The sequence below is a fragment of the Myodes glareolus genome, chromosome 4, assembly GCF_982192425.1.
Source record: "Myodes glareolus chromosome 4, mMyoGla1.1, whole genome shotgun sequence".
Lineage (NCBI taxonomy): Eukaryota > Metazoa > Chordata > Mammalia > Rodentia > Cricetidae > Myodes > Myodes glareolus.
This window is the reverse complement of record NC_142029.1, coordinates 85,923,129-85,947,616: the sequence shown is the minus strand read 5'-3', so window position 1 is coordinate 85,947,616 and position 24,488 is coordinate 85,923,129. Positions and strand designations below refer to the sequence as shown.

General features: G+C 40.7%; 1 protein-coding gene and 1 pseudogene across 1 annotated transcript in view; one reads left to right on the top strand and one right to left on the bottom strand.

Annotated features, from left to right (window-relative positions):
• The window catches only part of Ptpn9 (protein tyrosine phosphatase non-receptor type 9), a 77,157-nt gene that overhangs the window by 12,730 nt on the left and 39,939 nt on the right, over positions 1 to 24,488 (bottom strand). Inside the window, exons 5-9 of the mRNA XM_085689711.2 lie at positions 22,534 to 22,639; positions 15,550 to 15,660; positions 12,181 to 12,509; positions 6,420 to 6,513; positions 1,416 to 1,482 (exon numbers count right to left, since the gene is read on the bottom strand). Of these exons, the coding sequence (XP_085545837.1) occupies positions 1,416 to 1,482; positions 6,420 to 6,513; positions 12,181 to 12,509; positions 15,550 to 15,660; positions 22,534 to 22,639 (707 nt within the window). The remainder of the gene's footprint in view (positions 1 to 1,415; positions 1,483 to 6,419; positions 6,514 to 12,180; positions 12,510 to 15,549; positions 15,661 to 22,533; positions 22,640 to 24,488) is intronic.
• LOC125388692 (protein Spindly pseudogene) lies at positions 15,944 to 17,771 on the top strand (annotated as a pseudogene).

Here is a 24,488-nt window from a genome sequence, read left to right as displayed (position 1 = left end):
GTAATCATTAGCTACACAGCAAGTATGAAAAGAGCCTAAGGCAGATGAGACCTTGTCCAACTAGTGTGTGTGTGTGATACATATATGTATTTGTGTGTGTGTATATATATATATATATATATATATGTATTTGTTCATTCCCTTTATATATCATTATACAGCATTACAGTATCACACAATGGAATACAGATATAACCTTAACTGATAGGAAGTCTACACTTGTCCAAGTTATTTGTCCTTTATACTACTTTCCCTCTGTAGAGGACACATTATAAGCCCCACATTACCTTTAGTTCTTTAGTAATCTAGAACAGTTAGTTCTCTTCCTGTTCTTGCAAAAGAGACAGGCTTTGAACTTGGGATCCTCTGATTTGTGGGATTACAAGCAAGTACATACCAACATTCCGACCTAGACTCAGCATGCTTTCTTGTACTATGCTAAACAATCTGAATTTGACTGATTTGTTACTTAAAACTAGATTCAGATTTCTTTTGATTATTATTACTACTATCTTGAGATGGTAGAGATCACATTCAAACCTAGACATGTGCTGTATCACTAAATTACATTCCCGGCCTGAATCAGATCTTTATTGTGTGTGTGCATGACGGGTATGGGCCACAACTCAAAGCTCTGATGCCCACACTCTTCAATCACTATACTAAACACAGTCCCAAAAACGGGCTGGCAAGCAATAACATTATAGATTTAAATCTCTAGATTTTCTCTTTGTTGTAAGTTTCCATGCATGTCTGGAACTGAAACTGCAAACTTATCTGTTTTCTTCACTACCAAACTTAAAAAAGACCAGGATTTTAGTGGTCACAACACACTTCTTTGAAAAATTATGCCATCTGAATTGGGTGTGGTAGCACACACCTTTAATCCCAGTACTGGCAAGGCAGACAGAGGCAGGTAGATCTCTGAGTTCAAAGCCAGTCTCATCTACAGAGCAAATTCAAGAAATTCCAAGACAACTAAGGTTGTACAGTGAAACACCAAAATAAATGAATAAATGAATAAATGAATGAATGAATGAATGAATATCTGGAGGCTAGAAAGAGGACTCAATAGATAAGAATGATTGCTGATCAATCCTGATTTTGGAACTTAGCACCTACATAAAAGCAGGACATGGGGGCTAGAAAAAGAGCTCAGTGGTGAAGAACACTTGCTGCCTTCCCCAAAGATCCAGGTTTGAATCCTGTACCCATACTGCAGCATACAACCATCTATAACTCCAGATCCAGGTCCAGGAGATATGACACCCTCTTCTGATTTCTGCACCAGGTGTACACAGACTTACATGCATACCAAACACACACGAACAATTAATTAAAATTAAAAAATCACCTGAATTGAAAAACCATGTGTAAGTGGTACGAAATCAACATGTAAGGCTAACATAGCTTACCTTGTGTACCAATATAAGCATTCTTCTGCTTGTAGCCATCCATGAAACTGGCATTGATGTAATCTGTCTAATAATAAAAGGGAGACATTATTGCAAGTGCATGAAAATACCACTTGGCTCACAAAATAATGTATGTGCTGGGCAAGTTCAGCTGAAGGTGTGGATAGTCTCTGTCAAGCAGAAAATGAAAAACAAAAGGGCCAATTTATCATTGGGGGAAAAAATGTGAGTTACCTTTATTGGTAAGGAAAGGGAGTAAAGAAGAGACAGCGGTATAGCTGAGTAGAACAGTTTTCTGTGGGCTACTGGATCCACTCTAGCAAATATATTAGAATAGCTAGATAGCTAGCTAGATAGACAGATAGACAGGTCGGTAGGTAGGTAGGTCGATAGATGGATAGATGGATAGATAGGTAGGTAGGTAGGTAGGTAGGTAGGTAGGTAGGTAGGTAGGTAGGTAGGTAGATAGATAGATAGATAGATAGATAGATAGATAGATAGATAGATAGATAGATAGATAGATAGATAGATAGATGGTTATTATAGTGTTCCTTACATCAAATTATACACAAAAGTACAGTCCTACATAATGTCATGCCTGTAATCAGAGCACTCTAGAGGCAGGAGCTGGAGGATGGCTTCAAGTTCAAAGGCCACCCTTGTCTACAATTAAGTAAGTTCTAAGCCAACAGATCTACATAGTGAGAGCCTCTCTTTAAAAATGAAAACTTATAGATAAAAACAAAACACCTCAAAACAGAATAAAGACTCAAAGAAAGATGCTAAAATGATTAAGCTCTCAGAAAAAAGCAAGCTGAACAAGCCATAGAGAACAAACTAGTACGGAGTGCCCCTCCATGGTCTCTGCTTCAGTTCCTACACCCAGGTTCCTGCCTTGGCTTCCCCGATGATGGATTGTAAGATGGAACCATAAGCCAAATAAATTCTTTCCTCTTCAAGTTCTTTTAAGCCAGTGTTTATCATAGCAACAGAACAAATTAATAATACACCCCTAAAATCAAAACAAAAAAAAAAGGTGGAGGGACAATTTTTGAAAATATAAGTCTAGGCTGGCTGCTCTAACTCAGGGTTAGAGAGCTTCCTAGCAGGCATGAAGCCCTAGATTCAGTCCTCAGCATCAGAAAATGTTGGAGAAGGGCTGGCTAGTTCAGTCAGTAGAGCATGAGACTCTTAATCTCAGGGTCATAGGTTCCGGACTCACAATGGGCACCAATCTGTTGGAGAAGGGTCGCTTGTTGGTTTTTAGCCGCTTAGCCCCAAAATAATTACACAGAAACTGTATTAAATTAAATCACTATTTGGCCCATTAGCTATAGCTTTTTATTGGCTAATGCTTATATATGAATTTGACTCATTTTTATTAATCTGTGTATTGCCATGTGGCTGTGGCTTACTGGCTAAAGTTTAGGCGTCTGTCTCCGGCAGGGCTATATGGTGTCTCTCTGAATTAGAATTTCTGTAGGAGAAATTCTGGAAGGCAATATGACTAAAATACAATTAAGATTTGGATTTACCCTATTCACATGTGCCTCCTGTAATTTTTTTCAACAACTGTTAATTAATTAATTAATTTTTTGCTTTAGTTGTTAATTCTCTGGGACTATTTAAGTTTTATCACCATTTAAGATTTTGTTTAAATGAACTATTAGGTCAGGTGCTATTTCAACAATAAGACAAACAAACAAAACACTGCCTATTCCGGTGTATACAGGTAATCCTAGCCCTCGGAAGCGAGAGGCAGGAGGATCAGAGTTCAAAGTCATCCTGTACTACATGGTAAATTTGAGGACAGTCTGGTGTACAGGAGCATTGTCAATAAATAAGTAAGTAAATAATCAAAGCTGGTATTGTGATAAATGCCTCTGAACCAAAATTCTAGAGACTAAGACAGGAGGCCAGCCTGGCTATATAACAACATCCTATTTCAAAAACAAACAAACCAAAAACAAAATAAAAGCACAAAACTCAAGGGCCAGGACATAAATTCCCATTTACGGTGAGAACAGTTGCTGGCATTGTTTGTAGCAATGGAATTACAAGTCAGATGATGATCTTCAAATTAACTACAGGATGATTAGAATCACCTGTTACACTGGGATTTACTCATCTGTAAATATACCCATCACAAATATATTCCCAATACCTGCATATGTATACCAGGCACTAATCCTCAAGACTTATTATAAGATGACTAGAATAATCTCCTGGTACACTGGGATTCACTCACAAATATTTCTTAAAACCTGCCAAGCACTGTTCTATACACTTGTGACAGAGCAGTGTATACAAAACAGATTAAAAGTGGTGGCGCACGCCTTTAATCCCAGCACTCAGGAGGCAGAGGCAGGTGTATCTTTGTGAGATTTAGGCCAGCCTGATATACAGAGTGAGTTCCAGGACAGGCACCAAAGCTAAGCAGAAACCTTGCCTTGGGGGAAAAAAAAAAAAAAAAAAGTATTTTGGACTCAAGAGACCCAACTCAATCAGCATACTTCACTTCTGAAGAGAATGTACTAGGACAATTTCAGGAATACTATGAGCAAGCAGCTTCACTAACTCTCAGGGAAGAAGGATAAAAAAAAAAAACCTATCCAAGAATCATAAGCAGGACTATAAATGCCTAAAAGAGAAGGGTCAAAAAGGTCTGATGCCATGACCATGATTTTTCTCAAAATTATCCATAAATTATTATTTATCCCAATTAAATAATAATTTAATTAATTATTAATATAATTATATAATATGTAATATAATATATATTATATAATAAATTAAATTATCCCAAAATAAGGGCTAAAATATCAAGCCTTTAAGGTAAATCCTGTTAAACCGGGAGGTGGTGGTGCACGCCTTTAATCCAGCACTCAGGAGGCAGAGGCAGGTGGATCTCTGTGAGTTGGAGGCCAGGCTGGTCTACAGAGTGAGTTCCAGGACAGTCAGGGCTGTTAAACAGAGAAACCCTGTCTCGAAAAACAAACAAACAAACAAAAAAACAAAAAACAAAAAAAAGTAAGTCATGTTAAACAGATGTTCTGAATTTCCTTTACTTTGAAAGAAAAACTATAATCAGTGCTAATATGTGGGGAGGGAGGAGTTTTTGCTTATGTTTTTTCCCCCTACATTTATTGTAGTGTGTGCAGATACATGCACAAACTCGTGTGCCACAGCACATATATGAAGGTTAATGACAACTCAAAAGCAGTCATTTTTCTCCTTCTACCATGTGGTTCTGGGCATCGAAGTGAGGTTGCCAGGCTTAGCAACAAGTGCTTTGACCTGCTGAGCCATCTACCCAGCTCAGGCTCTGGCTGACTTTACTCTACACTTTATTTTACTTTAGAGGGTCTTGCTATGTATCCTAAGTTGGCTACAAACTATTTTTTTTTTTATTTTATGGCTTCATTGGAATCTTAAAGTCTTTTTTTAAAAAAGATTTATTTATTTATTATGTATACAACAGTCTGCCTCCATGTATGCCTGCATGTCAGAAGAGGGCGCCAGATCTCATTACAGATGGTTGTAAGCCATTGTGTGGTTGCAGGGAATTGAACTCAGGTCCTCTGGAAAAGCAGCCAGTGCTCCTAACACTGAGCCATCTCTCCAGCCCTTGGCTACAACTCTTTAGTTCAAGCTAGTATACAGAGCTTTCTATTCTCCTGCCTTAGCCTTTCAAGTATACCACTAATGCTATATGCTTATAATTACAGGTAAACAGAAAAAAAAGATCAGATAGAAAAAAATAGGGTTAGCAAGAAGGCTCAGCAGGTAAAGACCATTGGCACCAAATATGATCACCTAAGATTGATCCACAGAACCCACCTGATGGGAGAGAAATAACTCTAGAAAGTTGTCCTCTGACCTTCACAAGCACACACATACATAACTAAATAAATATTAAAAAAAAAAAAGACTTTAGCCACACCAGGTGGCACATTCCTTTAATCCCAGCAAAGACAGATAGACTGACCACTACAGATTCAAGACCAGCCTGGTCTAAACAGCAAGTTCCAGGCCAGGAAAAGCTACATAGTAAGACTCAAAGAAACAGGAACAAAAAAACTGTAACTGAGCTGTCATGATAGCACATCAGGTAACCATGGTTGTCCTCTGACCTCCTCATAGGTACTGTCACACATGTACCGTTGTACACACATGCACACTATAAGTAACAACCAGGCAGGATAACATACACCTTTTTTTTTTCCTTTTAAGACAGGGTCTCGGGGCTGGAGAGATGGCTCAGAGGTTAAATTGCCTGCTCTTCCAAAGGTCCTGAGTTCAATTCCCAGCAACCACATGGTGGCTCACAACCATCTGTAATGGGGTCTGGTGCCCTCTTCTAGCCTGCAGGCATACACACAGATAGAATATTGTATACATAATAAATAAATAAATAAATAAATATTTAAAAAAAAAAAAAGACAGGGTCTCTTACCCGAGCAGGGGTGGCACACACCTTTAATCCCAGCACTTGGAAGGCAGAGGCAGGAAGATCTCTGTGAGTTCGAGACCAGCCTGGTCTACAAGAGCTAGTTCCAGGACAGGCTCCAAAGCCACAGAGAAACCCTGTCTCAAAACAAACAAACAAACAAACAAAAAAGACAGAGATCTGCCTAGCTCTGCCCTGCAAGTGCTGCCACCACTCCCAGATGAGGCAGAGATAGGCCAATCTTTTTGAGCTAACAGCCAATATGGTCTATATAAGTTCCAGGACAGGTAGGACTATACAGGACAACCCTGCCTTAAAATAAAGAGAGAGAGGCATAACATAGCAGTCTGCCAGCATTCACACAAATCTCCGCTTTCTCTTCAGTATGGTAAGATGAACATTTACGGAATGTCTCTAGTCACACACTACTACATAGCAAAATCAGAACCAAAACTCATCTCTCTGGCTTTGGAGTCCATTTCAGCCACCTGGAGCACCCTGGAAGAGGTTTAATCTCCTCGGATGCCAAGAGAAAATGGCATCAATCTATCTACCTGAGTGTGGCCACTTCGTTTTGTCAGTTTCACTCTTGTTTGGTCCAGGCAGGGTACATCTCCATATCGGTTTTTCTCTAGGTTTCCGGGAGACCTGAAGAAAATAAGAGGCAAGTTAAAATAAGGAGACGTGTGAGGATCAGATGTTCAAGGCCATTCTTAGCTACATAGAGAACTTCAAGACAGTCAGAACTACACAAGACTCCTCTAAAAATAAATGAAAAGGATGGGGCTGTAGCTCAGTAAAAGGGTGATTGCACATCCTCAACCCTCACTGCTTTTTGCTTTGTACTATTTGGCTCTGAAAAAAAATATTTAGATATATTACTGATTAAAAACTTACCAAGACCACCCACATATAATGAATAATAATATCCTATATTATTGGAGCACTGGGAATGTAGCTCAACTAGAATAGCACTTGCTTCCCATGCACAACACGTTGGTTTGATCTTCAGTCACTGCCTGAGCTGGGTGTAGAAGGACATGCCTATATGGCCAGCACTCACTTGGTAGAGTGAGAAGGATCAGAAGTTCAATGTCAAACTTAGGTCATACAGAGTTCCAGATCAGCCAGGGTTACACAATACCCTGACTCAAAAAAATAAGTATTCTATACTGTTGGGCACATATGAATACATAATGATATAATCAAAATGGCTAGAAAGACACCACATTTATACAAGGTATAACTGCTTGTAAAAAGAAAGAACTGAGGGTGAGGACTGGGAGTGATTCAGCTTCATAATGAATTCATTCATGTAAAAAAAAAAAAAAGACAAATATGACCCAACAGTAACAAGTATCATCTCTGGTCATAGGAACTGGGGGTTTATACTATGTTACTTTTTTACATATATTTTTCCTTCACCTTTTTAATTTAAATTTGTATTTACTTGGTGTGTTGGGATACATGTAGAAGTCAAAGAGACAGGAATTGCAAAAATTAGTTATCTCCTTCCACAAAGTGAGTTCCAAGGATCAAATTCAGCTCCTTAGGCAAGTGGGTTTATCCAAAGAACCATCTCCTTACTGGTTTTTTGTTTTGCTTTGTTTTGAGATAGGTTCTTACACTACTGCCAGGCTGTTCTCAAACTCTTAGCGACTCTCCTGCAGACTCCCAAGTAATGGGATTACATTTCAAGTCACTATACCTGGCTCTTTTCTACATCTTTTTTGTTTATTTGTTTGTTTTTCAAGACAGGGTTTCTCTGTAGCTTTGGAGCCTGTCCTGGAACTACCTCTTGTAGACCAGGCTGGCCTTGAACTCACAGAGATCCGCCTGCCTCTGCCTCCCGAGTGCTGGGATTAAAGCCATGTGCCACCACTGCCCTGCTTTTTTCTACATCTTAAAAACTTCCCTTTGAGGCAAGAAAGACAGTTTGGCAGTTAAGAACACTTAGAACCACCTGTGATTCCAACTCTAATATCCACAAACTGCACACTCTATCTTCAAACACAAGCCTATGAATGTAGACAGAAATTTCTGTCCTGCCCAGTTCCACAGCCGTTCAGTCACAAAGAAACACACAGAGACTTATATTAATTATAAACTGTTCGGCCTATTAGCTCAGGTTTATTATTAACTACTTCTTACAACTTAAATTAACCCATAATTCTTGTCTACGTTTAGCCACGTGGCTTGGTACCTTTTCTCAGGGCAGCATTCTCATATTGCTTCCTCTGAGTCCAGTTGATGACTGCATCTCTGCCTTTCCTCTTCCCAGAATTCTCCTAGTCTGGTTGCCCCACTTATACTTCCTGCCTGGCTACTGGTGAATCTGCATCTTATTGAACTAATACAAGTTACAAATCTTTACAGTATACAAGAGCATTATCACATCTCCTCAAGCAAGGCCACACCTCCTAATCCTTCCCAAACAGTTTTACAAACTGCACACTAAGTCTAAAAATACAAGCCTTATAAAGGATATTCTCAGTCAGACAATCACACAGTCTTTAAAAAAAAATAAAATAAGCTGGGCAATGGTGGCACACTCCTTTAATCCTAACACTCAGGAGGCAGAGGCAGGCAGATATCAGTAAGTTTGAGGCCAGCCTGGTCTACAAAGAGAGTCCCAAGACAGTCAGGACTGTTACACAGAGAAAGCCTGCCTCACAAAACCAAATATTTATTAATTAGTTAGTTAAAATTTGGGGAAATTAAATTTTAAATAAAACTTTTAAAAATTAAAAAATTCTATGGAAAATTTGAGCAATTGTGAACACTCTGATATTTACTTTACAATCCAGAATTCCAATAAAGATATAGTTTGCTATCTGTAGGAATTAGGTAGTTTTAATAGAACCTGATTGAAGAATGAAAAGTCAGGCGCTAATAAGGCTTATGGGTTCTAGATAATCAAGCAAAGGCTCCAAAGTTCAATAAAAAGGCAAGATTTGCCGGGTGATAGTGGCGCACGCCTTTAATCCCAGCACTCGGGAGGCAGAGACAGGTGGATCTTTGTGAGTTTGAGGCTAGCCTGGTCTACAAGAGCTAGTTCCAGATTCTAAAATAGCAGCTAGTATGAATGGTACAAGCACACAATCAAAACCCACCCTTGAGGCAATAAATAACTACAGGGGCACCTACATCAAAATCTTAAAACCCCTGTTCCCAGACTGTTTCCTCGATTCCCACTGAGGAAACTGAAGACGGTAGTGCACACCAGTATCCCAGCATACAGGAAGAAGAGGCAGGAATATCAGAAGGTCAGGGTTATCCTTAGCCACAGAGTCAAGTCTTCGAGCAGCTTGGGCTAGATGAGATCCCATGGAGTAGGAAGAGAATCAATAGGGTGGAAGGTAGCAACTCTGGGGAAAGTATGCATGGTGGTTTTTAAGAGGGGTTCAGCACTTGGAAGATTAAGACAGGAGGATCACCATTTTAGGCTAGCCTGGAATATATATGTTCAAGGAAGGCTAGGGGAAAAAAAAAACAAAAACTGTTCTGCTTTGGAAGGAGATTCACTGTAAAAAGATCTTGAGCACAGAGAAAGGAAAAGAAGCTGATAGATAAAATAGTATCTCCCCTCTTGATGCACGCCCTACTTTGCCTTTCTTCACTCTCGGCCTCTTTACAGGGTGCTAGGAATCAAACCCAAGGCTGTAATAATTCCAGACAGAGCTCAACCATGAAACTACAGCCCCAGCTTCTCTTTCTCATTCTTTTCCATTTATTTTATCTATTATTGATATTATTGTAGGGTGGGGAAAGAAAGAGAGAGGACACACACATACCACAGTACATTGTGTGCATGTGTGGAGGTCAGAGTACATGTGTAGAAGTCAGAGGACAACTTGTGGGGTCAGCTTTCTCCTTCTATCATGTGGGTATCAGGAATCAAACTCAGGTCATCAGGCTTGACGGCTAGCACCTTTACCTGTTGAGCCATCCCACTAGTCTTTCACAATATTCTTTTTTTTTTTAATTTTTTTCCCCACAATATTCTTGCTCTGCTTACTGGCTTCTTTCTCAATGGCCTCTCCTCAGCTTACTAACTCATGATTTTCCCTCTTTCTTTGGCATTTTCTTCACAGACCATAAACTGAACAAGAATTTTGAGGGGACTCATGGATTCCTAAGACATTTAAGGGAAGGTAAACATACAACAATAACATATTAGGCACAGAAAAACTAAGGTATAGAGAGAAGGAAAATAATTGTCATTTGCAGAAGGGACTTCTAGCTAACTTGGAATTTAAACCAAGAGCTCAATGAGACAACATGATTAATATTCAACAAACAGAGCTCACTAGTGGGAGAAAAACAGCCAATTAAAGCATTGCAAGAAAGCTAGAGAGACAGTTCAGCTGTTAAGAGCACTAGTTGCTTTTCCAGAGAACCCAGGTTCAAACAGCACACACATGGTGGCTCACATTCTCCTCTAACTTCAGTCCCAGGGTATTTGATGCCCTCTACTTCCCTCTGTGAGCACTTCATGCATGAGGTGCTTAGATACACAAGTAGGCAAAACACTCATATACATAAAATACAATAACTAAAAAAAATTAAAACATGGTAAGACTATATAGGTGTGGTGGTGCACACCTTTAATCCCAGCATTAGAAAGGCAGAGGTAAAGGAATCAATGGCTCCATGTTTTGGTGAGTTGCAGGCCAGTCAAGGCTACATACTAGGATCTTGTATCAAAACAAAACAACAACAACAAAGTCTGATTATTTAAAATAAATAAATAAGGTAGAGAACAGCTGAGAAGACAACCCAGTATCAATTTTTGGCCTTTACATTATATATGTATACAGGTACACATATAAACTGTATACAAACAAGCCCTAAAACAAAAGGTAGGAAATGCCCTATGCTGCAAATGTAGTCACCAAATCATTACGAATCAGAGTGATAAACTCACAAGATGATTTTATGGTATAATTTGGGTAGAAGCAAAGTCCTAAAAGGTTAAATTCCTAAGAAGAAACACTTCTCTCTTTCTGTCGTGGAATTCTTTTAATACATAGTCCCAGCTCCTAACAAGATCTAGCATTTTATTACATTTTCAGTCCTTTTTGTGTTTTGTTTTGTTGTGGAACAGGGTTTCTCTGTAGCTTTAGAGCCTGTCCTGGTACTCCCTCTGTACACCAGACTGGTCTCAAACTCACAGGGATCCGCCTGTCTCTGCCTCCCCAATGCTGGGATTATAGGTGTGTGCCAGCACCACCCAGGTACATTTTCAGCCTTTGTTAAACAGCATTTGCATTTCAAGAAAATATTCAAACTTGCCATAGTTGTACACGCCCATAAGACCATCACTCTGGAGGCAGAGACATGAGGACCTCTATGAGTTCAAGACCGGTCTGGTCTACAAAGTAAGTTTCAGGTCAGTCAGAACTACACTGACTGATAGGGCGATAGACAGATGGATGGATAAATAGGATAAAAGAAAAAGTAAGAAATATATTGCCAGGCAGTGGTGGCATACGCCTTGGGAAGGCAGAAGCAGGACGATCTCTGTTAGTTCAAGGCCAGCCTGGTCTACAAGAGCTAGTTCCAGGCCAAAAAAAAAAATATTTATAAACACACACACATATGTACACACACACACACACACACACACACACACACACACACACACAAAAAGATATATCATTACAAGGTTTCTCTATTGGTAACAAAGACCACCAGAAGTTTTGAAACAAAAGACATCAACAAGGCCAAAGCAGGAGATAACAACTCTAGACAAAACTATAAAGTAACTGAAAAGCTTTTTGTGCTAGTACATATGCATTGTGTGAGCATAGAAATGCACATGCCTATGTATACACATGCAGAAGGCAAAGCAGGACATCAGGTGTCTTCAACTTCATCTGCTGTTCTTCACCTTACTGCCTTGATGCTCAGGACCCGCCTGTGTCTGCCAACAACGGTATATACAAGCACAATCATGTCTGCTTTGTATATGAGTGCTGGAGATTCGAACTAAGATCCTCATGTTGTTGAGCAAGTGCTCTTAACCATATCCCCATGAAGCTTTTTTTAAAAATTAATTAATTTACTTATTTATTTATTTTAAACATTGTCCTGGTTGGCCTGGAGTTTACTATGTAGATCAGATTGGGTTCCAACTCACAGATTCACTTTTATCTGTCTTCCAAATACTGGGATTAACGGCACAAACTACCACATTTGGTCTTCCCATGAAGCATCTTAACACCAGGAAAACTCTCTATAAAGGAACTGAGGCACTGAAGTAGCCAGAAGCACCTTGGTGACTGATTGTTGACCCAAACCTCTCCTACTTACATGGAACAGTGGAAAGTGCCAACAGGGTTCTCACGACGGATGTCTTCATATTCCTCGTATATGCCCCGCTTTTGCCTGGTATTAACATAGTCTACCAACTCTTGGATGGTCATGGCATGGGGACCTGGAACATGTACTGAGTCCCAGTCTAAGGCAGGAGGTAGGGAAAACAGGATGATCTCATCGAAGGGATCTGGGTGGCCATTCACTTGGGGCAGGAATTGGAAATTCCAAGTGGCGAGGTCAATTTTGACGAACCCACCCAGATTTTCTGGAAGGCACTCCCTGGGCAGGTGCTGGGTAACTTCAGACGTCTTTAATATCTGAATCTGTAAGGACACAAAGAACTGCACTGAGTACTGGGGCTATAGGTCAGAAAGCATACAGACAAGATAAAAAACAAATGTGTTTATGCTGGATTTGAAAATCAGATGAGATTTGCTTGAAACACTGTGTATTTGAAAAGAAGCAGAATGAATTTTATCTGCTTTGGATTAAAATCCCATAAATTTTTCAGAGAGCTAAGTCCCCAGAATGTCCCTCAAATTCACTCCTGGAATTAGAGTCAAGCTATTTCTCTTCTGAAATGAAGGGATAGTGAATAAAGTCTTCATAGTGTACACAAGGCTTTTCAGCACCATCTCTTGGTGGTCCTCTTTTTTTTCAGAAGCTAAGACTACAGTTAATGATTACTTTTGTCAACCACATACTAACTCAACCTATTCTAAGTCTCTTAGCTTATATTTCACTGACTGCTTGGTATGGATGTCCTCAAAGACAGATTTCTATTAAAGACAAAGTCACCTAGAAATGGTAATCTATGAAAAAGCCTAGATAAATAATCATATTTGATTCTGCTACACACTAAAATATAGACACGCTAAGCCAAGATCTTTGTAGCACAGAAATGCTATTTTTTTAAAGATTTATTTATTATGTATACAGTATTCTGCCTGCATGTGTGCCTGCATGCCAGAAGAGGACACCATATCTCATTACAGATGGTTGTGAGCCACCATGTGGAAGCTGGGAATTGAACTCAGGACCTCTGGAAGAGCAGCCAGTGCTCTTAACCTCTGAGCCATCTCTCCAGCCCCCCAGAAATGCTATTCTTAAAACACCATCCCTTGCTAGTGCCTCTTCCTTTTTCTTAGCATAGGCATCTTTATTTTTTTTTCATTTTTTTAATTAACTCTATCTTTTATGTATATTGTTGTTTTGCCTACATGTATGTCTGTATGAAGGCATTGGGTACTCTGGAACAGAAGTTGTGACATACAGTTGTGAGCTGCCATGTGAGCACTGAGAACTGAACCTGGGCCCTCTTGGAGAGCAGTCGGTGTTCTTAATCACCGAGTCATCTCTCCAGCCCCTGCCTCTTACTTTAAAAAAAAAAAAATATTTCTTTACTATATATAGTGTCCTACCTGTATAACTACATGTATACATGAATACTACGTGCCAGAAGAGGGCGCCAGATCTCATTATAGATGGTTGTGAGGCACCATATGGTTTCTGGAAATTAAACTCAGGTCCTCTGGAAGAGCAGCCAGCATTCTTAACCTCTTAACCTCTCAGCCATCTCTCCAACTCCCCACTGCCTCTTCTTAATTATTTTTTAAATTGTTTGTGTGTGTGTGTGTGTGTGTGTGTGTGTGTGTGTGTGTGTGTGTGTGTAAACCATGTACAGATGAGGAGGGCACTGGATCCCTGGAATTGCAGATATAGTGAGGGGTCAATCAACTTGGGTGGTGGAAACCTAACTCGGGTACACACTCTAACCACTGAGGCATCACTCCAGCACTCCACCCCAACCTCTTCTTAAAAAACTGTTCCCTTTCTTCTTCTACCTGTTAAAGAACCAGCTCATACGAGTTGGAGAGATGTTAAATAGTTAAGATTCAGTTCAATTTCCAGCATCCACATGGCTTAACTCCAGAACCAAGGGATCCAATGCCCTCTTTTGAGGCAGAGGCAGGCGGATCTCTGTGAGTTGGAGGCCAGCCTGGTGTACAGAGTGAGTTCCAGGACAGCCAGAACTACACAGAGAAACCCTGTTTCGGGGAAAATTAAAACTTAGTAGTAGTAGCAGTAGCAGTAGCAGTAGCAGTAGCAGTAGCAGTAGCAGTAGCAGTAGCAGTAGTAGTAGCAGTAGTAGTAGTAGTAATATAAACATTTTTTAAATGGAAACAATAAGAAAATGCCTTAAGAAAAATCAATACAGGCTGGAGAGATGGCTCAGCAATTAAGAGCACTTGCTGCTATTTAAGAGATCCTGAGTTCAATTCCCAGTAACCACATGGTGGCTCACAACCATCTGCAATGAGAGCTGGTGCCCTCTTCTAGCCTGCAAGGATACATGCAGGCAGAACACTATACATAATAAATAAATAAAAAAAAAAGCAATACCCAGAGATGCTCACGGTACTTGAGTAGTACTTGAAAGGCTGAGATGGAAGACTATTGTGAAAGCCTGCTAGAACCCAGTGAGGAGCTATTAGCCGGCCTCAACTACAGAATGACAAGTAAACTCAGGAGAGACCTCCCCACCACTCTGAAGGTCACAGGGACTTAATAGTACTTTCCAGTAAATAAACCTCTCTGTCTCTCTGTCTGTCTCTCTGTGTAGAGACAGACTCTAGGAACCTTTTATAAGCTAGCTAAGTACTCTTCCACCAAGCTACATGCTCAGCCCCAAATAAATTCTAATACCAGTTCAGTAACATAATTATATTAAATGCTAATTTTTGGTCTTGGTTTTGGTTTGGGGTATTAGGGACTATATCCAGACCCTTGAGCAATGCTGACATTGAGTTACACTCCCAACATTTAAATACTGTTAAATATTAATAGTGCCTTATGCAGTACCAAATCAACTTTGGAAATTATATAATCCTTAATATACTTCTGTGGGAAATGGAAAAATGGCTCAGTGGCTGGAAGCACTGGCTGTTCTTCCAGAGGACCCAGGTTCAATTCCCAGCACCCACACGGTAGCTTACAACTGTCTGTAGCTCCAGTTCCAGGGGATCTGATACCTTCACACCAACACACATAAAATAACGTTAAATAAATTATTAAAAAATAAAAATACTTCTGGGACACACTGGTTCAATACTGTTTACTCAAGGTGTTGTGAATAAGGAGTCAGATAAACCATAACCACAACAAATGTGTGGATAGTGAAGGGGTATTCTGTCCCAAGCAAAGGACTACATGGAGGGTGTGAATGAATACAGGAGCAGAAAACGTTCTGGGGGAATAAACAGGAGGATTCTTTGAAGGCAGAAGAGTAATTGGCAAGAGCTCACCGGCAGACACTAGAATCTACTTATCTGCCTCCAATAAGAAAAGGCTGGCTTGCCTTACCCTCTCCCGGACTTTGTCCTTCAGGAGCAGGCTGATGATAGAATACGGCACTCGGAACCATATGGGTGCTCCTACAATCAGCACCTTCTTTAAACGAGCCGGAAAAGCTCCCTGCAGAGAAAATGTATGAGGAGTTAAAACCAATGATACTTGTATGGCCTAAAGCATGGCTTCTTTTCACTCTTCTTCATTCATAGTCAACACAGAAACTTGACAGAGCAATTCAGACAAATTGGTAGGCATGCAATGATTAAAAGAAAGAAACTAGAAGGACAGCTTTTTTTGTGCTGAGGTGGATGTACCGACACGAATCTGGGCACCCGGTGCTTTCTGGACAAGTCTCTGGTTGCGGCACTGGGAAGCATGAGCTGGGAGTAGGCTGAAAACAGAAAGCATGGAGAGAGAGATCACAGGTCTTCGAAGCAAACTCAAAGAGTGTGAAAAGAAGCGATTGAAAGCTACACAGTACGGCTTACAGCTCTTGGAGAGGCAAACTGAATTGCAGAATCAATTGGGTAAATGTCATGAAGAAATGATGACTGTTACTGAGGGTTATAACCAAGAGAAGTATGCCCTTCAAAGAGAAGCTGAGCACAAGAATGGAATGTTAGAAAGTTTGAGCTGTGAATGTGAAGCTTTGAAACAACAACAGAAAATGCAGCTGGAGCAGTTAGAGATGCAGCTAAACAGAAGTTAGCGGCAGGAAGTGAACGACCTTAAAGATAAGTTAGAGAAACTGAAAATGGAATTAGATGAAGCGAGGTTAAGTGAGAAGCAGCTGAAGCAGAAGCTGGACCACCAGGAGGAAGTTCTCGCCCACAAATTGGAAGAGTTCCGGCTAATGTCTGAGCAGCACATGCTCAATAGCATGTCTTTGGAGGTGCTGGCTCTTCAGACTGAGCTAAATGAAATGGAAGATGTGAAGACCCCAAGAAGAGGTAAACGAGCTGCAGTGGAAACAAGAACAACTAGAATGTTCCAATGCTTCCTTAATGCATCGGGTAGACCGGCTGGCTTCAAGAAGAAAAAGAGGAGCAAGAGAAGGAAGTGGTGTGGTATTATAACGCCTTAGAGAAAGCTCTCGTAGAAAACAAGATCTTCAGGTGCAATTGGGTCACGCGCTTCAGCAAGCCTTAGATCCCAACAGTAAAGGCAACTCCCTGTTTGCAGAAGTGGATGATCGAAGGGTGGCTATGGTACACCAGCTCAATTTGATGAAAGTCAAATATCAGTTGCTGAAGAAACACAATGCATTCACCAGCGAGCAGATGAACAAAATGAAGTTACAAATCTCCACATTGCTGAGGAGGCGGGGATCTCAAACTGAGTTGGAACAGCAGGAACGGTTGTTTGCCATGTTGGAACAGAAGAATGATGAAATAAAACCCCTTTTAGGTGAAATTAAAAATCTGGAGAAATTTCAGACCTTATATGAAAGTATGGAATCCAGGCCTTCCGCATTGGCCAGCCCTCGTTCTCTAGAAGACAGCACCTATTATGCATATTTACTTCAACTAAATCTTGATAAGTTAAAAAAAGAAAACGAAAGCACAAAAGGGGAGCTATCCACACAGAGAATGAAGGCAATGTTTGAGAGCCAGCGGACCCTGGATACTGACCGGAAACTGTTTGCGAATGAAAGATGCCTGCAGCTTTCAGAAAGTGAAAATATAAAACTGAGAGCTAAGTTAGATGAATCAAAGCTGAAGTACGAACCTAAACCTGAAGAGAAAACTGAAGCGCCTGTGCTCAGAAAGAGGTGTGAGGTGCTGCCATTGGATGTAACCCCTCAGAAGAGACACCTGCTGCCAGCACCATTGGGGAAGTTTCTAGACTGCTACTTCAGAGAGAGGAGAAAGAGTCCTGCCTTAATAGCTTAAATGATAGCATTGTGCAGAGGGGACTGCTGGCCTCTTCAGCCATTCAGCCAGCTAGCCTCTCTCCTCGTAAGAGTCCACCTCTGCAGATGCAGCCAAAGACGGAGAAGAAATGTGTAAAGCTCATGGACGGTCCATTACCCATCTGCAGAATCAAAGCTTTCAACAGAGGTGAAAGAAAGGAAAGAAACTACAAGCACACTGGAAAAAGGAGATTGTAAGAAATCACACACCATCATGTACACATCTTCAAAGTCAACCCCGGAGATGCAGTGCCCACAGCAGGAGGGTGCTGCTCTGAGAGGCTTGAGGAAGATCGTGCCTGTGCGCACCATACCCTTGTAGAACATTTGCATACACCAGGGCTAAGACCTCTGTGACCAGAAATTCAGCTATCCTGTGATTCTAACCCAGAGCCTCCTTAAGTGATGGTCCTTCACAGACCTGTGAGTCACCGTGAACAAACCATTACCAGAGGAAATGCTTTTATTTAATTCTGTTTGATGCACTGGACCGGATTTTGAAAGTTATGTGGTAAATAATGTTACTTAAGAACTGAAAATTGGACAGTACAACATTGAAGTTATTAATTATGTTTTGCTATGTACAGTTTCATGAATAAATAAAATTTTATTTTCCTTGTCTTGTAAAAAAGAAAGAAAGAAGCTAGAAGCTGATCACCTTTAAATGGGTGTTACATTCATGTCAACCATACACTTGAGGGATCACAAATTATTCTTTTATTTTTTATTATTGATGAGTGGGTGCATAAGTTCCACAGTGTCCATATGGATTCTGGGTATTGAACACAGGCCACAAGGCTTTTGCAGCAATAGCCTTTACCCACTGAGTCATCTCGCAGCCCTGACTTTTCTGTTTATGCTACACATATCACACACCAGCACATACATATGCATCCTATAAAAGTTCAGCTTATTAAAACCTAGGGTTTTAATAAACTGAAGATACACATTTTATTTATATAAGTTTTAGTTTGATATGTGTGTGTGTGCATGTGTGTGTGTGTGTGTGTGTATAATATTTCTTTTATTTGTTATATTTTGTTTTTAAAAACAGGGCTTCTCAGCATAGCTTTGGAGCCTGTCCTGGAACATCCTCTATATACCAGGCTAGTCTCACACTCAGAGATCCGCCTCCTCTGCCTCCCAAGTGCTGGGATTAAAGGTGTGCACAACCACTGCCCATCTATAATATTTCTATTTTTAGTGTTTTCTCCACTTGTTTATTTATTAAACCAAGATACACAACCTAGGTTGGAGGTATAACTCAGTGATAGTGTGTGTTTAGCATGCACATGACCTAGGTTTGATACTAAACACCACAAAATAAATACATAAATAAATAAATATGATTAAGTGTGTACAAGTACAAATTAGGTCTCAGAAAAGGAAATAGTCTAAACTACTCTTAGAGGGAAAAAAGAGATAATCCTGTGTCTACAAGACATAAAGATGGCATATCACTGCTAAGCCACAGTGCTTTGCTTCATTCCAATTTTTAACATTCCAGCCTTTCTTGGGGGCAGGGTTCCCATGTAATAAGAAATCAGGGGGCTGGAGGGATGGCTCAATCCGTAAAACACATACCATCCAAGTATAGAGGACCGGAATTCAACCTCCAGTGCCGACATAAAAACCCAGGCATGTAATACCAGCACAAGTGAGACAAAGAGATGGATCCCCGAGGCCCACTAACCAGCAGCCTAGCCTAATAATCAATGAGCCCCAAGTCCCTGGGAAAGACCCAATCTCAAAAAACAAAAAATATGGCTTGGCAGTGGTGGCACACACCTTTAATCCTAGCACTCAGGAGCCAAAGGCAGGAGAATCTCTGTGAGTTCAAGGTCAGCCTGGTCTAAAAAAAAAAAAAAAAAAAATTGGTCAGGCAGTGGCACACATCTTTAATTCCAGCAATCAGGAGGCAGAGACAAGACAGGCACCTCTGTGAGTTCAAGGCTAGCCTGGTCTACTGAGTGAGTGTCAAGACAGGTTCCAAAGTTACACAGAGAAACCCTGTCTCCAGGGGAAAAAAAAAAACTCCTACCCTAATTTTTCTTCCATTTTGAATAAACCACTCTCAATTTCACTTTTTTCTCTGTCTTTTCAGTTGAGTGTTTGTTTGCTTCTTTGTCTTAGTGTAGCCCCAGCTGTCCTGGAGCTTACTCTGTAGACCAGACTGGCTTTGGACTCACAGAGATCGCCTGCCTCTGCCTCCCAAGTGATGGGATTAAAAGCATGTGACACCACTACTGGGCTCCAGTTAGTTTTGGTTCTACTAAATTTGAGAAATTTACAATCACTCTCTACACAGACTATACAACAAAGTTCTTCAAAGGCTTTTTCTTTTTCTTTTAATTTATTTATTATGTATATAGTATTCTGGGCACCAGATCTCATTATAGATGGGTGTGTGTCATCATGTGGTTGCTGGGAATTGAACTCAGGACCTCTGGAACAGCAGTCAGTTCTCTTAACCTCTGTGCCATCTCTCCAGCCCCTTCAAAGGCTTTTTCATTCAGACTTGGTAGACCTGCTCATTGATGGTGTCTTTAGGAGGCAATTTCTGTAAGACTTTAAGACAATTCTGAAGCCATTTCTGAACCCTCTCAGCCTTCGTGCCTTAGTGCTTCCCCTCCTCCCCTGGGAACCAAGGACCTAACAGCTACACATGCACGTACTCAGTTCCTGAACAATTACCCATACACGTATGTTTTGACTCAGTCCCCTGGGAAACGGGGTCAAAATGACCTCTTACCTCCCTGATCTGACAATAGTTCTCCAGTCAATTATTGGTATTAGCCCTTTTCGAATAAGCCAATCATAATGGTCAAGGAACAATCCCTCTTGTTTCTATGAGGCCTTCTCCTTTAAAAGTAGACTGTACCAGCTAGTCGGGGTCTCTCGGCTTCCCGAATGCTGAGGGACCCTGTCATGACAGAATTAATAAAATCCTCATGCTTTTGCATCGGCTGTGGTATATGAGGTGGTCTCTGGGGGCGACTCCTTCTCGGTTTGGACACTAGAGTCCAACATTTCCATTATATATCCTTTTATTTTAATTAAAAATTTTTTATGTTATGTGAATTGCTGCGAGGATGCTGGATACCTGGAGAGCTGGAACCACAAACAGTTGTGAGCTGCCGTGTGTTTGATGGGACATGAACCTGGTTCTCTAGGAGCCTCTTAACCATTGAGCCATCTCTTCCCTCTTTTTTCTTTTTTTGAGACAGGGTTTCTCTGTAGCTTTGGAGCCTGTCCTAGAACTAGCTCTTGTAGACAAGGATGGCCTCGAACTCACAGAGATCGTCCTGCCCCTGCCTCCTGAGAACTGGAACTAAAGGCATGTGTCACCACCGCCCAGCCCATTATATATTCTTTAAAATGTACATATATCCTTTAGTCAATTGGATTTCTGTAATGCTATTCTAGAAACACAAATGCCCCTCCACCCCCACACCCTGCCGAGAGAGGGTCTCACTATATTGTTCTGACTGGTTTGGAACTTGCTAAGGAGTTCAGGCTGGCCTTGAACTCACAGAGATCCATCTGCCTCTGCTTTTATCCTGTTCTAGGACAACCTGGCCCAAATATTTTTGTTTTGTTTTGCTGTTTTACCTTAGTTGAAAACAGGGTATTGTCTACAGTCAGCCTGGGTTGTGATGGCACTCATATGTAGCCCATTCCGGCCCTAAATCTTTGGCAAACTTCCCGCCTAAGCTTCCCAAGTGCTAGTTTTATAAGCCCATGACAATACACATCACAAATGTCAAGTGCATACTCTCCAACTGAGCTACACTCCCAACTCCTGAACAGTTATGTTATTTCACTTGTGCATTTTTATTTTCGTTTTCTGAGACAAAGGATCTGGTTATGTAGTCCAGGGTGATCTTGAACTCCTACCATGAGTGCTGAGATTATAGGCATGTGTCACCATAGCTGGCTTGCACAATTTATTTGATGTCATTCAATCTTCCTTAATCATATTAAATAGTTATACATTATAATGAAGTTTCTGTATGTGGGGGTACTATTATTTGTGACATGGTCTCATGCAGCCAATTCTAGTAGAATGAATAAGAATGGCCCCATATTTGAGTAATTGTTTCCATGTTGGTGAAGTGTTTGGGAAGAATTAGGAAGTGTGGCCTTGTTAGAGAAGATGTATTACTGAGGGCAAGCTTCAAAGTTTCAAAAGACTAATACAAATCCCAGCGTGTTCCTCTCCAGCTATTGGATCAAGATGTGAGTCCTCAACCATTACTATGACCATACTTTTGTTAACTATATCTTCAGCCCTACCGCATCACCTTTTAAAATAAAAAAGCAAAAATACCTTTATGGCTGGGGAAGTTAACTAAGTGGGTAGTGTGTTTACCCCATAAGCACAGGGATCTTAATTCGTTTTCTAGAACTAATGCAAAATTGCTAAGTGTAGTGTCACACATTTATAATCCGAGGGGTTGGAGCAAAACCAGGAGGATCCCTGGGGCATGTTAGCCAGCCAGTCTAGCCTAACTGGTGAACTGTAGGTCAATAACAGACTATGTCTCAAAAAAGTAGATAACATGCCTGAGGATGACACGTAAGGTTGTCTGCTCTCCTCCACATAAACAAGCACACAAGTGCACCTGTACACACACATACACACACATACATGTATACATACATTTACAAAACAAGTCACTAGGCCTAGGACTTAGGGATAAGGAACTATGAAACTATGTGTATAGGACTTACACACATCTGTATATGTATGTAATTCTACATGAAGAAGGGGTAGACCAAATGAACTCACATGCACTGAAGTGACGCACTAAGTAAAATGCAAAACACACTTTACCCTGAGTTGACCAGTACATGTCTAGAAAGTTCCTGTTGGCTGGCATTTCTCACAGTTCCCATGGGTAGGCCTTTATGAGTTACTGTTCCACAAAACTCTGGAAAAGGACACTTTTATAACTAAGAATTTCCCTGAGATTGTTCATTTTCATTATTTCCTTTTCAGTTTTTTATTCGCTTTATGTTGTAATTGTTTTAGTTTGAGAGCAAGAGCGAGACTTAAAAGGATTTCCCCTTTACAACCTTACCTTCAGCAGGTTTAGGACTTTCTTGCCAAGATCTAGCTCGAAGTTGGCATAATTGGAACCACACATGTCATAGATAAACACCAATCCATTCCTTTGAGTTTCAAAGCTGTAAACCAATTAACAAACATTTAATTCAATACAAATATTTCATTCAAAGTTAAACGAGATCTTTACATGCTTTTATGACCCAAAAGGTTATTAGAATTATTATCATCATGGGTAGGGAGGAGAGGCATGTACCAGGCAGAAGACAACTCCTAAGAGTCAGCTCCCTCTTCCTTCCAGGTCCCCAAGCTTATATGAAAAGAGCGTTTTGCCTCTATGCATGTATGTACACCACATGTCTAGTAACCACAGAAGTCAAAGATGGTGTCAGATACCCTTGGGATTGGAGCTACCAATGGTTGTTGGAAATAGAGATCCAGTCCTCTGATCCAGTACTCAAAACTGCTAAGTCATCTCCCGGCACCCCAACCCCTGACACACACTCTTTTTGTGAGGCAGGGAATCACCTTATAGCTTTGGATAGCTTAGAACTCACTATGTAGACCAAGCTGACCTTAAACTCACAAAGACCCACCAGTCTCTGCTTCCAGAATGCTGGGATTAAAGGCATGCACCAACCCAGCTAGCTAATTATTTTTGTAGTGCTAGGAAGACAGGGCAATAGGCAAGCTAGGCAAGCACTCCACCAGCGAGCCACATAACCCCAGCTTCCAGATTGGTTTGTTGTTTTGGTTTAGTTTTTATCAAGACAAATTTTTCTCTATGTAGCCTTAGCTAGCCTGGAACTTACTATATAGACCTCGCAAACCTTAAATTTGAGGTGATCCTCCTGCCTCTGCTTCCTGAATGCTACGACTGTAGATACCACTAGGCCTGGCTTGGTGTTTGTTTGTTTGATTGGCTTGGTTTTTTTGGTTTTTTGTTTGTTTGTTTGTTTGTTTTTTGGTTTTCAAGACAGGGTTTCTCTGTGTAGCCTTGCTGTTCTTGTTTATAAACTTTTTTTGGTTTTTCGAGACAGGCTTTCTCTGTAGCTTTAGAGCCTGTCCTGGAACTAGTTCTTGTAGACCAGGGTAGCCTCGAACTCACAGAGATCTGCCTGCCTCTGCCTCCCGAGTGCTGGGATTAAAGGTGTGCACCACCACCACCCAGCTAGCCTTGCTGTTCTTGAACAAGCTCTGTAGAGCAGGTTGGCCTCAAAACCAGAGATTTGCCTGGGCCTGGCTTGTTATATCTTTGTTTTTCCATACTACAGAAAGAACTTAGGGTCTTCCACCTGCTAGACAAGTAGCTACCCCCGTATATCCCCAGGTTATCCCAGAGAGTTGCTGGTGGTAGCATTTATTATTATTATTATTATTATTATTATTATTATTATTATTATTATTTCATGTATGTGAGTGTTTTGCCTGCATGTATATCGGATGTACTAGAACTGGAGTTGCAGATGGTTGTTAGTCACCATCTAACTGGTGCTGGGAATCGAACCTGGGTCCTCTAGAAGAGCATCCAGTGCTCTTAATTTCTGAGCCATATCTCTAGCACCCAGAGGGTTTTAATATGAACAAAAACAATAAATAGATGACCTAGGTCTGGTGTTACAGGCCTATAACCTCTGTTATTTGAAATGCTGAAGCAGAAGGACAGCAAGTTCATATCTGGACTAAGCTATAGAATGATTTCAAGCCCAGCCTGGGCAACTAAGACAGACTGTATCTCAAAGTGAAAGGTTAATAATATTTTTCAAAAAAAAAAAGACAGATTAGGATTTAGCCTAATGATAGCATATGGATGCCTTATATTAATACACACACACACACACACACACACACACACACACGCGCGCGCGCGCGCACACACACACACACACACACACGGAATCAACAGGCTCTTTCCTCTATCCTCAATGTATTAACAACTGTTATGAATTGTCTTTCTCAGCTTCTGTTAAT